Source organism: Sus scrofa, chromosome 13 (genome assembly GCF_054392235.1).
Source record: "Sus scrofa isolate SSC_HxYL_T2T_F1_AM1 chromosome 13, Sscrofa_HxYL_maternal_Yorkshire_Landrace_v2.0, whole genome shotgun sequence".
In the NCBI taxonomy this organism is placed as follows: domain Eukaryota; kingdom Metazoa; phylum Chordata; class Mammalia; order Artiodactyla; family Suidae; genus Sus; species Sus scrofa.
In genome coordinates, this window is record NC_139395.1 from 89,658,937 (window position 1) to 89,671,262 (window position 12,326).

General features: G+C 44.3%; 1 protein-coding gene across 3 annotated transcripts in view; it reads left to right on the top strand.

The window, feature by feature from the left end:
- The first annotated feature begins 6,849 nt into the window (after positions 1–6,849).
- The window catches only part of TF (transferrin), a 39,987-nt gene continuing 34,510 nt past the window's right edge, over positions 6,850–12,326 (top strand). For 2 of the 3 annotated variants that reach the window (XR_014822453.1, XR_014822454.1), the window contains exons 1-2: positions 6,852–6,943; positions 8,888–9,057. Coding sequence is in view for 1 of the 3 variants with exons in the window: in NM_001244653.1 (NP_001231582.1) it covers positions 6,901–6,943; positions 8,888–9,057 (213 nt within the window). In the remaining 2 variants the exon portion in view is untranslated. 3 annotated transcript variants of the gene reach the window in all.

Here is a 12,326-nt window from a genome sequence, read left to right on the forward strand (position 1 = left end):
CCCTAAACCAAATCATGAGGCAATCTCAGACAAACCCCAACTGAGGGACTTTCTATGAAATGCTGTTAAATGCAAAACAACATGTTAAATCACATCTCAAAGATACACATCAACCAAATCCAGAATGTTGTAAATTCCAACAAAGGACAAATGATGCAGTTTCTTCAACAAGTAAGTAGGATAAAAGGTAAAAGAGTAAAAGATTTAAGACATATAACCAACTCAATCCCTAGATCTTGTTTTAGGTTCTAATTTGAACAAGTTAAATTTTTTGACAACCAAGGAAATTGGCATATTCATGGATATTAGTTGGTAATATAGAATTTTTCATTTTGACAGGTGTGATAAATGCATTATGGTTATATATTAAACCTTTCTTAGCTATTAGAGATGCATACTTTTGTGGGTAAAATTATACAATGTCTGTTATTCCAGAAAAAAAAAGGGGGAGTAGGAGGATGGATTATGTAAGATTGGCAAAATAATGTCAATTGTTGAAGTTGGGTAAGGTTTGCATGAGAATTTATTACTTCTGTGTATATTTGAAAACTTCATATATGTATGTAAAAAGAAGGGGGCGGCAGAGAGGAATCTGAAATAGATCTTAAAGGATAGCTAATGAAGAATTTAACTTTTTTTTTTTTTTAAAGCTGCACCTGTGGCATATGGAGATTCCCCAGCTAGGGGTCAAATTGGAGCTATAGCTGTGGGCCTACACCACAGCCACAACAACGCAGGAACAGGGCAGCATCTGTGACCTACACCACAGCTCATGGTAATGCCAGGTCCTTAACCCACCGAACAAGGCCAGGGATTGAACCTGCCTTCTCATGGATGCTAGTCAGATTCGTAACCACTGAGCCATGACAGGAACTCCAAGAATTTAATTTATATCTTAATGTGAAAGAATTAGAATGAACATAAGAACTAAATATATACTGATCGTAGTGGATGTATGTCTACCAATACTTATTTAGTGGACTGCATATAATTTTCATGCATATAACTAGTCCAGTATCAAGTTGTAGAAAGTACATTGCAGATAATGAACACTTGAGTTGGACAAACATGACAATTATATTTCAGATGTTAGTACTTAGAAAAATTTAGAAAAATAAATGCATTCTATTCTCACCTTGGTATATTACAACTTATACAACCGACCAAATGTCTATTTAGGATATTTTGCATTTCCCTATAAATTTTAGAATTATATTGTCAATTCCCACCAAAAAGTATAAAATATTTATTGAGAGTAAGATTGGGAGTGCATTAAACCTACATATTAATTTGGGAAGAATTGACATCTTTTTACTACTGATAAAAAGTATATTTCATTTTTTGGTATGGCCCTTTATTAACTTAGAGTTTCTTTAATTTTCCTCAGTAATATTTTATAGTGTGGTGTGTAAAAATTTTAGACATCTTTTAATAGACTTAGTCCTTGACATATGTTATTTTTATACTACTTTAAAAAGCATTTTCTTGTTTTTTCATTTTGAATATAGAAATACAATTGATTTTTGTGTATTTACCTTATATCCAGCACACTACCTAACATTTATTTTTCTAATAATTAATCTAATTTCTTTGGAATTTTATATTTACAATCATATCATCAGTGAAAATAAGTTTTACTTTTTCCTTTTCAAACCTTTTACATATTATATCTTTTTCATACTTGACCAGACTGTCAAGGACTGCAAGTTAAAATGCTGAAGAGAAATGATAATGGCTGACCTTTTGATCTTTTCCTTGATCTCAAAAAGAAAGCTTTCATTCTTCATCTCACCACTGAGTATAATGATTTCGTGTATAAATTTCTTATGTATTTGCATATGTATTTCTTTTACGTATATTTCACATATACACATATTGTTAGTACAGCAGAGTCGAAGGGGACAGAGACTGGAGCAGTGAGATTGCAAGCAGGTTTATCTAACAACAGAGTGGATGGGAGCAATGAGCAGAGAGAACTAGGGCTCCCTGCCGGTAGGGCAAGGGCATCTTTTATAGGCAAGGGTCTGTGTGTTGGGCCACATAATCCTAAGGAAAAAAAGGGGGGGGGGCTTTGGAAATAAGGAAGGAGGATTTAGGTCATCCTGTAAAAATTTAACAGTCTCTTTGACTCTGCTTATCTTGAGGCTTAACAGTTCCTTTAGTTATCTTTGTCCTGGGACCTTCATCCGTGCAGGGGTCTGTTTTCTGTTGGTCTGGTCGGGTGAAACCACCTCTGGAACCTCAGTGGAATTTTGATGATACGGCTGACTTCATCTCTTCCATTTTTAACTTTCTCTCCAGATTATTACCACCTAACACATACATTCTCTTTTTACATTCTTTTTACAAATTTTCTAAAATAAGTTGGCTAGGGGGATTTTTAAAATGAATGATTGTTGGATTTTACCAAAAGGTACTCCTCTGCCTACTGATACAGTCATTTTTCTCCTTTATTCTGTTAATGTGATCAATTATACTGATTGATTTTTTTTAAAGGATTTACTTGCATTCCTAGAATAAACTCAACTTGGCAATGATTTAATATCCATTTTAGGTTTGCTGGATTCAATTGCTAACATTTTGCTTAGGATTTTTGCATCTATATTCATTAAAATATTTTTAAAATATTTTTCATGAAATCTTTGATGGTTTTTGCTTTCAAACCATACTTACTGGCCTCAAAAAATTAGTCAAGGAGGGGTCTCTTTTTTTTTTTTTTTTTTAGTACTTGGAAGAATGTGTATAAGATTGTTCTAATTCTTCTTCAATATTTAGTAGAATTCATCAGTGAAGCTATCTGGTCCTGGACTATTCTTCATGAAAAGGATATTTTTATGGTCTCCCCTGGGGAAAGAATAGAATCCCAAGAATTGTCCATTGTTCAGGGATTTTGGAGGGGTGGAAGGGGGTGGAGAGAGAGAGATGGTACTGGATGGCATTTCAAATTACCTGACATTTTCCTAAAAGGAGTCTGCTCTTGATTCCCATCTATCTCACCACACAGCCCTAAGCTAGGAGTTCTGTCTATAAGCATAGTTTGCAGGCTGCCTGATCCTACCTTCTCCATGACCCAGTGGCAGGTCTTTCAGTGAATCCCTGGTGTTAGGCAGAGAGTGGTGGTGGTTGGGGGCACTGGTTCTAGCAGACAGAAGCTCTTTGTTTGCTCTGCTTCTTTGTAAATGTGGCAACATTTGGAAACAAATATTGGTTCAAAGGACCAGTGCTTTCATGCCCATCCCCTTTAGGTCAGCTACCTAACCCCCCTGCACGTACACACAAATTCAGTTCTTTCAACAAGAGGGCCAATCCTGTGGAAATTTAAGAGTTTTATTCAGCTTATCTTGGAAGATTTGGGTCATACCTTAGATTGGTCTGTAACTGGAAGCTCTCTTCTCTTTCTCTGTCTCTATTCTCCCTCCTTCCCTTCTTTCCTCCATCTAGCTCCTCCTCTTCTGGACAAATAAAGAGATCAATATCAAAAAAGAAAAGAAGAAAAGGAGAAGAGGAGAGGTCAATATCAAGAAAATAGCTGCAGTCTAGAGAAGGCTGGGACTTAGGAGATCTGAATTCAGGTCCCAGAGCTCTGGGAATGAGGACCTGTCATTTTACTGTAGTGGTCACATCTGAAAAAGGGGTCTGATCTCATCTCCTTAGGCAGTTGGTCAAGATCACAAGATCTTGTCCCAGTACAGTGCCTGACACACAGAAGAGCTGAAAATGTGGTAAACCAGTGCATGCCTGAGGTGCTACATGTGGGGCACCCAGACTTCTCCCAGATAGACAAGCCTCTTTGCAAGAGAAACCGGGTGCATGTCTGTAGAGACATGGCAGGGCTGGGGGTGCCCTGTCTGTCTGTCTCTCTCAGTGTGACCCCGATGAGTCCTTGGCTTCTGTGTGTTCCTATTTCCTGGGAGAGGGAGCGTCCCTGGAGGATGGACACATAGGTTCTGGAACCCGAATGCCTGATTTTGCACCTGGCTCATCAGCTGACCTTGGACAAGTTATTAGCCCCTCAGGACCTCAGTTTCCTCATCTTATCTGTAAAATGGGGATTCTAGTGCTCTGATCTCAGAGGGCTGTGGTGAGGGCCCGGAGAAGCTCTCAGTAAGAGCTAAACATCACTAAGCTGTGAAAGATGGATAATGGGAAGTTGCCGTTGTGGCTCAGTGGTGACAAGCCCAACTTGTATCCATGAGGATTTAGCCTCACTCAGTAGGTTAAGTGATCCAGTGTTGCAGTGGCTCTAGCATAGGCTGGCAGCTGCAGCTCCTATTCGACCCTTAGCCTGGGAACTTCCATATACCACCTGTGTGGCCCTAAAAAGTAAAAAAAAAAAAAAAAGTTGGATAATGAGTTTCCTGACTCCAGAGTGTCTCTAGTAAAGAATAAAACACCATAGGGCGAGCACAGGGACAAGTGTCATGGGACACCAAGGACACAGAACATGATGTTTAACCTCTCACCTCCGCATACTCCATTCACATTGTAGCTGAGGGCACAGCCATACCAGCAAAGGCTGTGCACACATGTATACCCATAGCTGGACTCACCCTGCCTCCAAGGAGTGGCAGACACAGGGCTTCTCCCAAGCAAGCGCCAAGGCCCGTGTGAGTAGATGACATGGGACCCGGTTCTCTGTGTCCCATCTGGCCCTTCTTCAGACCCTGGGGGGCTCTGTACCTCCTCCCCTCCCAGGCACACCTTGATTTTGGACTCAGAGGCTCCACAGAGGCAGGGTGTGGGGTTGGCTGGCCTGGAGAGGGTTCTGCCTGGCCAGAGTGCTCTTCTGAGAGGCTCAGGCTAGGCTGGAGAGGAGCTGCCCCAGGAAAGGCTCACTGTGAGAGCAGAAGGGGCCCAGAGGGAGGACCCTGGTCTGCCTGCCTTCTGTCTGTCCTCCATGCCTTCCACCGAACTTCCCTGAGTTTGTGGATTCATTCAACATTTGGCACCTCTTCTTCCTGCTTTTAGGCGGACGCTGCAAGCTCACTGCAGGGCCTGTAAGAAGAGGCAGCATCTGAGGGCAGGCATTCTCCCAGCCAGCCCTGCCCCCTGACTATCCCCCTCCATTTTCCTCTCAGTACCTCAAGGTGCCCCCCCCCCTGAGGCCAGACCATCCCCTAATTCCTGCTGGGTCATCCCTGGCTCCCTCCAGAAAAGTGGTCTCCAAAACTGGGTTTCCCATGGCTTGAGCAGAAGGGCCCACGGGGGCAAGGACAGAAGAAGGGCAGCAGCTGCCATTCTTCTTCCTGGTAAGGCAGGGTTTTGGAGGGCAGAACTTGTCATATGTCCCCACCATAAACAGAAAGGACCTGTCCCCTACTAAAGAAATGAGGTCTCTGCAGTGAGGTGTGTGTAACCCCTTGTATGTGAAACCATCTACTGGAGTGTGGGGGGCCACTAAGGTGTCCTGAGGGAAGATGGGGAACACCTCACAAGGGAGGAGTGAGGAAGGGGATGCTGGAAGTTTTGGTTCCCCCTGCTTCTGGCTTGTGTGGTTCCACATATTGAGGTTTGCACATGCCAGTAAAATGGAGGTAGAGATGAAGTAATGTGGGTTAACTCATCAGACATCACAAAAGGCATGAGGACCTTAGAAAGATTTCTGCAAAGAAGCCAGAATTAGAAGGTGACGCCAATAACACAAGCATAGGTGAACTAAAATTAAATGGCACTGCTGACATGTCCTCTAGGCCTTGTTCAAATGAGTGGGTGTAAAGTGGACCGAAACCAATGATCCTCTGATCCAGTTGGGTAAGATGTAACTCAAGAAAACCTTGACCCTCTCATGATGACTCTCTGGAATATGGATTTATACTTACTCTCAGGAACCTCACCCTCTGCCTGAGTGTATATTTTACCTTGAGATAGTTTTCATTGTGTAAAAGGCAGAATAAACAGACATTTACAAATGAATGTTTCATCTTTGTCTTATTGTTTTAAAAATGTTTAGTCCTCTCATGATTGACATGTACACAATATCAGTTTAAAAAATACATCTCTAGAATGGACAGCTTCACAGCATTTCCTGATGAGGATGGGCAGGCAAAATGGTGTGGAGACCACTTTCTGGGAGGGAACCAGGGATGACCCAGGCACTGAGATTAGGCCACATCTGCGCTCCTGGGTCCCTTTCTTTGTGCTCTTGCATCACTTACTTACCAGTGTCACAGAGTCTTGATCACCCTCCCGGGCAACTTCTTGTGAGACAGATGTCATTGCCCCTGTGACTCTGTTCCCTGCCAAGGTGTCCAGCAGGCTGCAGGAAGGGAAGGAAGGTCACCAGGCCTGGAGCATGTGCACAGCTGGGCACATGGGAGGGACAGTTCCTCCATGGGGCCTTAAGGGCACAGGGCACTTGGGAACAAGTGAAAGGTGTTGAGCCTGTTGTCTTTGACTTCAGATCAGCTTCTTCCTCTCTCACACGCTGTCCCGGGAAGGTCTTTGCCTGCCATACTTCTGTTCTACTCTGCACCTGAGGCAGTGCCCTTCCCTCTTCCATCTTCTAAATGAGCACATAAGTAGATTCAGGACCAGCTCTGGCCACCCGGGATTCAGCAGCAGAGTCACCCCACCCCTGCCCACGGCAGCTCTGTTCCTGGTACAGAGCAAGCGCACATTAACAACGGGTTGATTTTTCTTTTAATTCCCCTCCAATCAGCATTTTTGTGTTGGATTCCATCCATGGTTCTGTTCCAGGGGTCAGGAAACGAGGCAGTCAGCTAGGGCGAGGAATGAAGGGGGAGGGATGAGGGGCGATTGGGCAACCGGGCTGAACAAACACAGGAGGTCAAAGATTGTGCTTGGCCAGCCCCGCGGGGGATAAAGGGACCCAGGGCTCAGGGAGGAGGCGCAGAAGCCAGTCAGTCTGCGTTCGGCACTCCACGCCGCAGACCCAGGAGGATGAGGCTCGCTGTCCGTGCCCTGCTGGCCTGCGCGGTCCTGGGTGAGTGAAGCTGCTGGAAGACCTGCAGTCTCTGGCCCGGGCGCCCTGTGCATCCCCGAGCTGGCCACGCCACCCCTGGGCTCTGCACTCAGGCTGGAAGCCTGGAGCCTTTCCTTCGCTTCTCCCCGCCGCACCCCTGCACCTGCTTCAGCACTGCCTCAGGGACAGCTCTGTGCCTCCCACACCTGCTGCTCCTACCTGTGCCCCTGCCACCTTTTCAGCCTCCCCTGCTTCCACCTCCTGTATCCAGTAAATCTTGTAGTAGCGGAATACAATAAACTAGAGCACTTCTATCATGGTTTATCAAATCCCTTTGCTTTGACCTCAATTAAGTCCCAACTACTTAGGATGGCCTTTGAGGCCTCCCTGGATCTGATCTCACCTCCACTGACAGTCTGATGTTCCATGGTTGCCCTTGGTGCTGACCATGTCCCACTAATGAGGCAGGGCCATTGAGGGGTTCAGGGTATGGGATGCGAAGCCACATTTTTGGGTCCTCAGTGAGAAGGGTAGTACAGCCTGGCCTGGGAGGGTCACATGATAGTAAATGAGGCCACAGATCCAGGCACCAGTGAAGTGGACTTTGCTGCAGACCTCTGTGCTTTGGGGTCTGTCACTGTTGGCCCTTGCACACTCATCAGCTCCTGAGACTGAGGGACACTCCTTGTCCTCTAAATTTGCCTGCCACTCATGGTGCATTTTATCATAGCTTTGGCGCCTTCTGTATTTAGCTACTTGTGTCTCCTGAAAAAGTTAACCCTTGAGAGTTCATCCACCTTACTTGCCTTTACCTTCCCTGACTCCCAACCTCAGAGAATCAGTCTCAGAAGGCTGTGCAGGGTCAATGCAATCCTAAGGACAAATTCCTGTGTTTGGAACTTCAGGAGGGGTGATTTGGGGAGGGGCCGGAGGAATGGTTTGGGGGAAGGTCTGCCACTGACTCCCTCTTGCCTGCTTTGATTTCCCATGGGCATAGGTGGAATAAAGTCAGGTTGGAGGAGCAAGCTCCCTATGGCCCCTCTTTTTTTGTCCTGGAGAACCATTCCCTTCCCCGCTTCTGCTTTGTGCAATGTGGATGTTCATCAGCTTTCCTGAGTCAGCCCTGTGCTGTCGATCCAGGGTGGAGATGACAGAGGGCTTTGGGAGCAATGCCAAAACTCAGTTCATGGGGACAAGGTATCTGCAACCAGGTGGATTAATAGCTACAGACATGCTGTAGCAATCCTCCTAGTGGCAGCCTAAAGGCCTAATGGTGGAAATTGAGGGAGGAGTCATAGACAACAGAGAGAAACATTGAATATGTGGAGTTTCTAATTATTCCTGGGATGAAGGATGACAGAGGAAGGTCATAGGCAAGTCCATTGCCTCATCTATCATTTACCCCTCTCTACTGGCCAAGGAAATGGAAACCCCATCAGAATGTTATCTTCTTTTGTTCCCTGGGCAGAGACCAACCTCTGGAGACCTGGTTTCTAGGCCAGTCTGGGTAAACCTTGGGTAAAGAAGCCCTCTCAGAGCCCAGTTCCCTTGTCTCCAAAAGATACTGATTTATAGAAGATGTAATTCCTACCCTGCTGGCTTCCCAGAGTTGTGGCATTGAGCCAACACCTTGATGTAGCTAAACATCCCCTGTGCATCCCAGGTCATGACCTTGTGTGAAGGAGGCTCAGAGAACACTGAGGAGCAGGTTGCTGTCTCCAGTTGAGTGTTGATGGCCAAGCTAGCATCCCTCTGGCCAGTACAGGCTGGTCAGTGGGAAAATAAGAGGTCATTAGTGTGCCTGTCACTCATCTCCAGACTCAGAATGTAATGGAACCTGTTTCTCGTTGTTCATGGACAGGAGTGGAAGGGGGACAGGATGGAGGGGAGGTAGCCTTCATCACCCTTCAGAGGTGGCTTCTGTCTCTCCCACTGGTGTAGTGACCCCTGGCCTCTCTCCCCTAGGGCTGTCCCTGGCTGTCGCCCAAAAAACTGTAAGATGGTGCACCATTTCAAATCAGGAGGCCAATAAGTGCTCCAGTTTCCGTGAAAACATGAGTAAAGCCGTTAAGAATGGTCCTCTTGTCTCCTGTGTGAAAAAATCCTCCTACCTGGATTGCATCAAAGCCATCAGGGTAAGTCCTTCCTGCCTAAAAGAGAGTGGAAGGAAATCCATGCTTTTTCTTTCTCCTGTCATTTTGAAATGATTCTGTACTCACAGACAGGAGGCTGACGTGTGAGGCAGTCAGCTCACAGTGCTAAGAAAAGCACTTCAGGGAGTTCCTGTCCTGGCTCAGAGGAAATGAATCTGACTAGTATCCACGAAGATGCAAGTTCAATCCTGGCCTCGCTCAGTGGGTTAAGGATCCGGCATTGCTGTGAGCTGTGGCGTAGGTCGCAGACACGGCTTGGATCTGGTGTTGCTGTGGCTGTGGCGTAGGCCAGTGGCTACAGCTCCAATTCGACCCCTAGCCTGGGAACCTCCATATGCTGCGGATGTGACCCTAAAAAAGAAAAAAAAGAAAAAAGAAAAGCACTTCAGAAACAGACACAGGAGCAGTCACCCTTGATGAGACTTAAAGCAAAACCCAACATATGCTCTGAGAGGGGATTATTGTGAACCATTAAGTTCTCTAAACTCAGAAAAGAAGAATGCTTGCCATCAAAATGACCATGTAGGCGTTCCTGTCAGCCTCAGTGGGTTAAGAACCTGACATAGTGTCCGTGAGGATGCAGGTTCGGTCCCTGGTCTTGCTCAGTGGGTTAAGGATGTGACATTGCTGCAAGATGTGGTGTAGGTTGCAGATGCGGCTTGGATCTGGTATTACCATGGACCAAGAACTTGCATATACTGCCAGTGTGGCCGAGAAAAGAAAAAAAATGGGGAGTTCCCATTGTGGCTCAGTGGTAATGAACCAAACTATTTTCCACGAAGATGTGGATTCAATCCCTGGCTCTGCTCAGTGGGTTAAGCATCCAGCATTGCTGTGAGCTGTGGTGTAGGTTGCAGATGCAGCTCCAATTTGACCCCTAGCCTGAGAACTTCCATATGCCACACCTTTGACCCTAAAAAAAAAAAAAAAGAAAAAAGAAAAAAAATAACCATAAAACACGATTTTGGTGGTTCTTGATGCATCACAAGAAGTAGATAAATGATTCACACAAGGAAGAGGTATAGGTCGTGATTGCAGTCTTGATAGCTGATCCTTTTGGTTTCTAGGTTTTCCAAAACCTTTCACTCCTTCTGCATTGTTTCTGCACATCTGAACATGTGTCAGACCTTGTGCTGTGCAATGGGGCTTCACTAGTGAATTTAAAGGCACATGGTCCTTACTCTTGAGGAGCTCACAGTCTAGTGAGAAGAAAAACATGAAGGAAGTGAAATTTCTATGTGCGATTCCTACAATGGAAGGAAAGAAACAGAACTTTCAGACAATACTTGCTTTGGTCTGGGTGTCAGGAAGAGTCTTCCTGAGAGGGAGCAATGAATTTGGGACCCCTGGGATGAACATGGGTAATCCTGCCAAGAGCTATGCGTAGGATATGCCAGATAGTGAACCATAGCATGTGCAAAGGGCCTGAGACAGGAGAGAGCTAGGCTTGCTTGAGTTTCTGTAGGAAAGCTACAGTGACTGGAGCAGAGCAAGTAGGAGTCTGGAGGAAGGAATGAGGTGAGAGAGGTGGACTCAATCTGATGGAGTATGATTAACTCAAGGAATCAGTGATTTGGTATAAATAACTGGCCTGGTGTGTGTGTGTGTGTGTGTGTGTGTGTGTGTGTGTGTGTGTTTGTCATTGAATCTCAATTACTATCCTGGCTTAATTATAACTTGATTAATGACATACATTCAGCATTAGTACATGTATACACCTCTTTGTTTTTAAGTATGTTAATAATATAAAATAAATTATCCAGAATCCACCAAGGTTCTCAAAACTTCATTGGTGCCAATAGCTTACTTCTAGGGCTACTGTGTGACAGCACTGGATTCTATGGGAACACCACCACCTGGGGTCGCGTGACCCACTCACTGGTACTGTTAAGTAGTACTTAACAACTACTTATGTGTTTCCACATCCAGTGCAAACAGAATCCTAAAACTTCCTTGCCTTTTATTTTAATTTTTAAGACTGACATAGAGTATATGTGAATGATTGCATAGTTTTGCTTCTTGAAATATTTTATCAGTGGGACATTGCTATGTGTTTTCTCTTACTTGTTTTTCCTCCTCAATAGTATACTGAGATTTCACCCACATTGTTAAATAGAACTATTGTTCATTCATTTTCTGAGCACTACAAAAGTCCATTGTGCTAGTATACCACAATTTTTCTTTTCTGTTCTATTCATTAGGAACTTGGATTGTTTCCAGTTTGTTGTTATTCTCATAACAACATACATGTAACCCCATTCTTTTTCAGATTCTTTTCCATTAGAGGTTATTACATAATACTGGGTATACTTCCCTGTGCTATACAGGAGGTCCTTGTTGGTTATCTATTTTATATATAGTAGTGTGTACATGTTAATACCAGTTTCCTAGTTTATCCCTCCCCCTTTACCCCTTTGGTAACCATAAGTTTGTTTTCCATGTCTGTGAGTCTATTTCTATTTTATAAATAAGTTCATTTGTATCATTTTAAAAGATTCCATGTATAAGTGATAACCTATGATATTTGCCTTTCTCTGACTGACTTATTTACTCAGGATGATAATCTCTAGGTCCATTTGTGTTGCTGCAAATGGTCTTAGTTCATTCTTTTTAATGGCTGAGTTATTTGGTTTTTAAGCAAAGCCAATGTAGTTATTCCAATTTCCACTCTCACCAGCAGTGCATGAGAGAATAATCTCTCACCATCTTTGGTGAATTTGGTATTTTATCAATCTGCAATAATCACTATCTCTGGCAGTGCTTTTTTTTTTGCCATTTTGCCTTTTCTAGGGCCATTTCCACGGCATATGGAGGTTCCCAGGCCAGGGGTCCAATCGGAACTGTAGCCACGGGCTTACGCCAGAGCCACAGCAATGCGGGATCTGAGCCGCGTCTGCGACCTTCACCACAGCTCACGGCAACACCGGATCCTTAACCCACTGAGCAAGGGCAGAGATCAAACCCACAAACTCATGGTTCCTAGTTGAATTCGTTAACCACTGCGCCATGACGGGAACTCCTCTGGCAGTGCTTTTTGACTAAATTCTATTTTTCCGATATTAGCATACTATATCAAATTTCTTTTGGTTAGTTTATCTTCCTCCTATATCTCTTTGTGTTACCTTATTTTTAACTTTCTGTGTTATCACAGACACCCCCCCTTATCTTTTGAAGGTGTCTTTTGTAAACTGTATGCTGCTAGAATGTGTTTATTAATGTAATCTGTCAATCTCATTTATTTTATGCGGTAA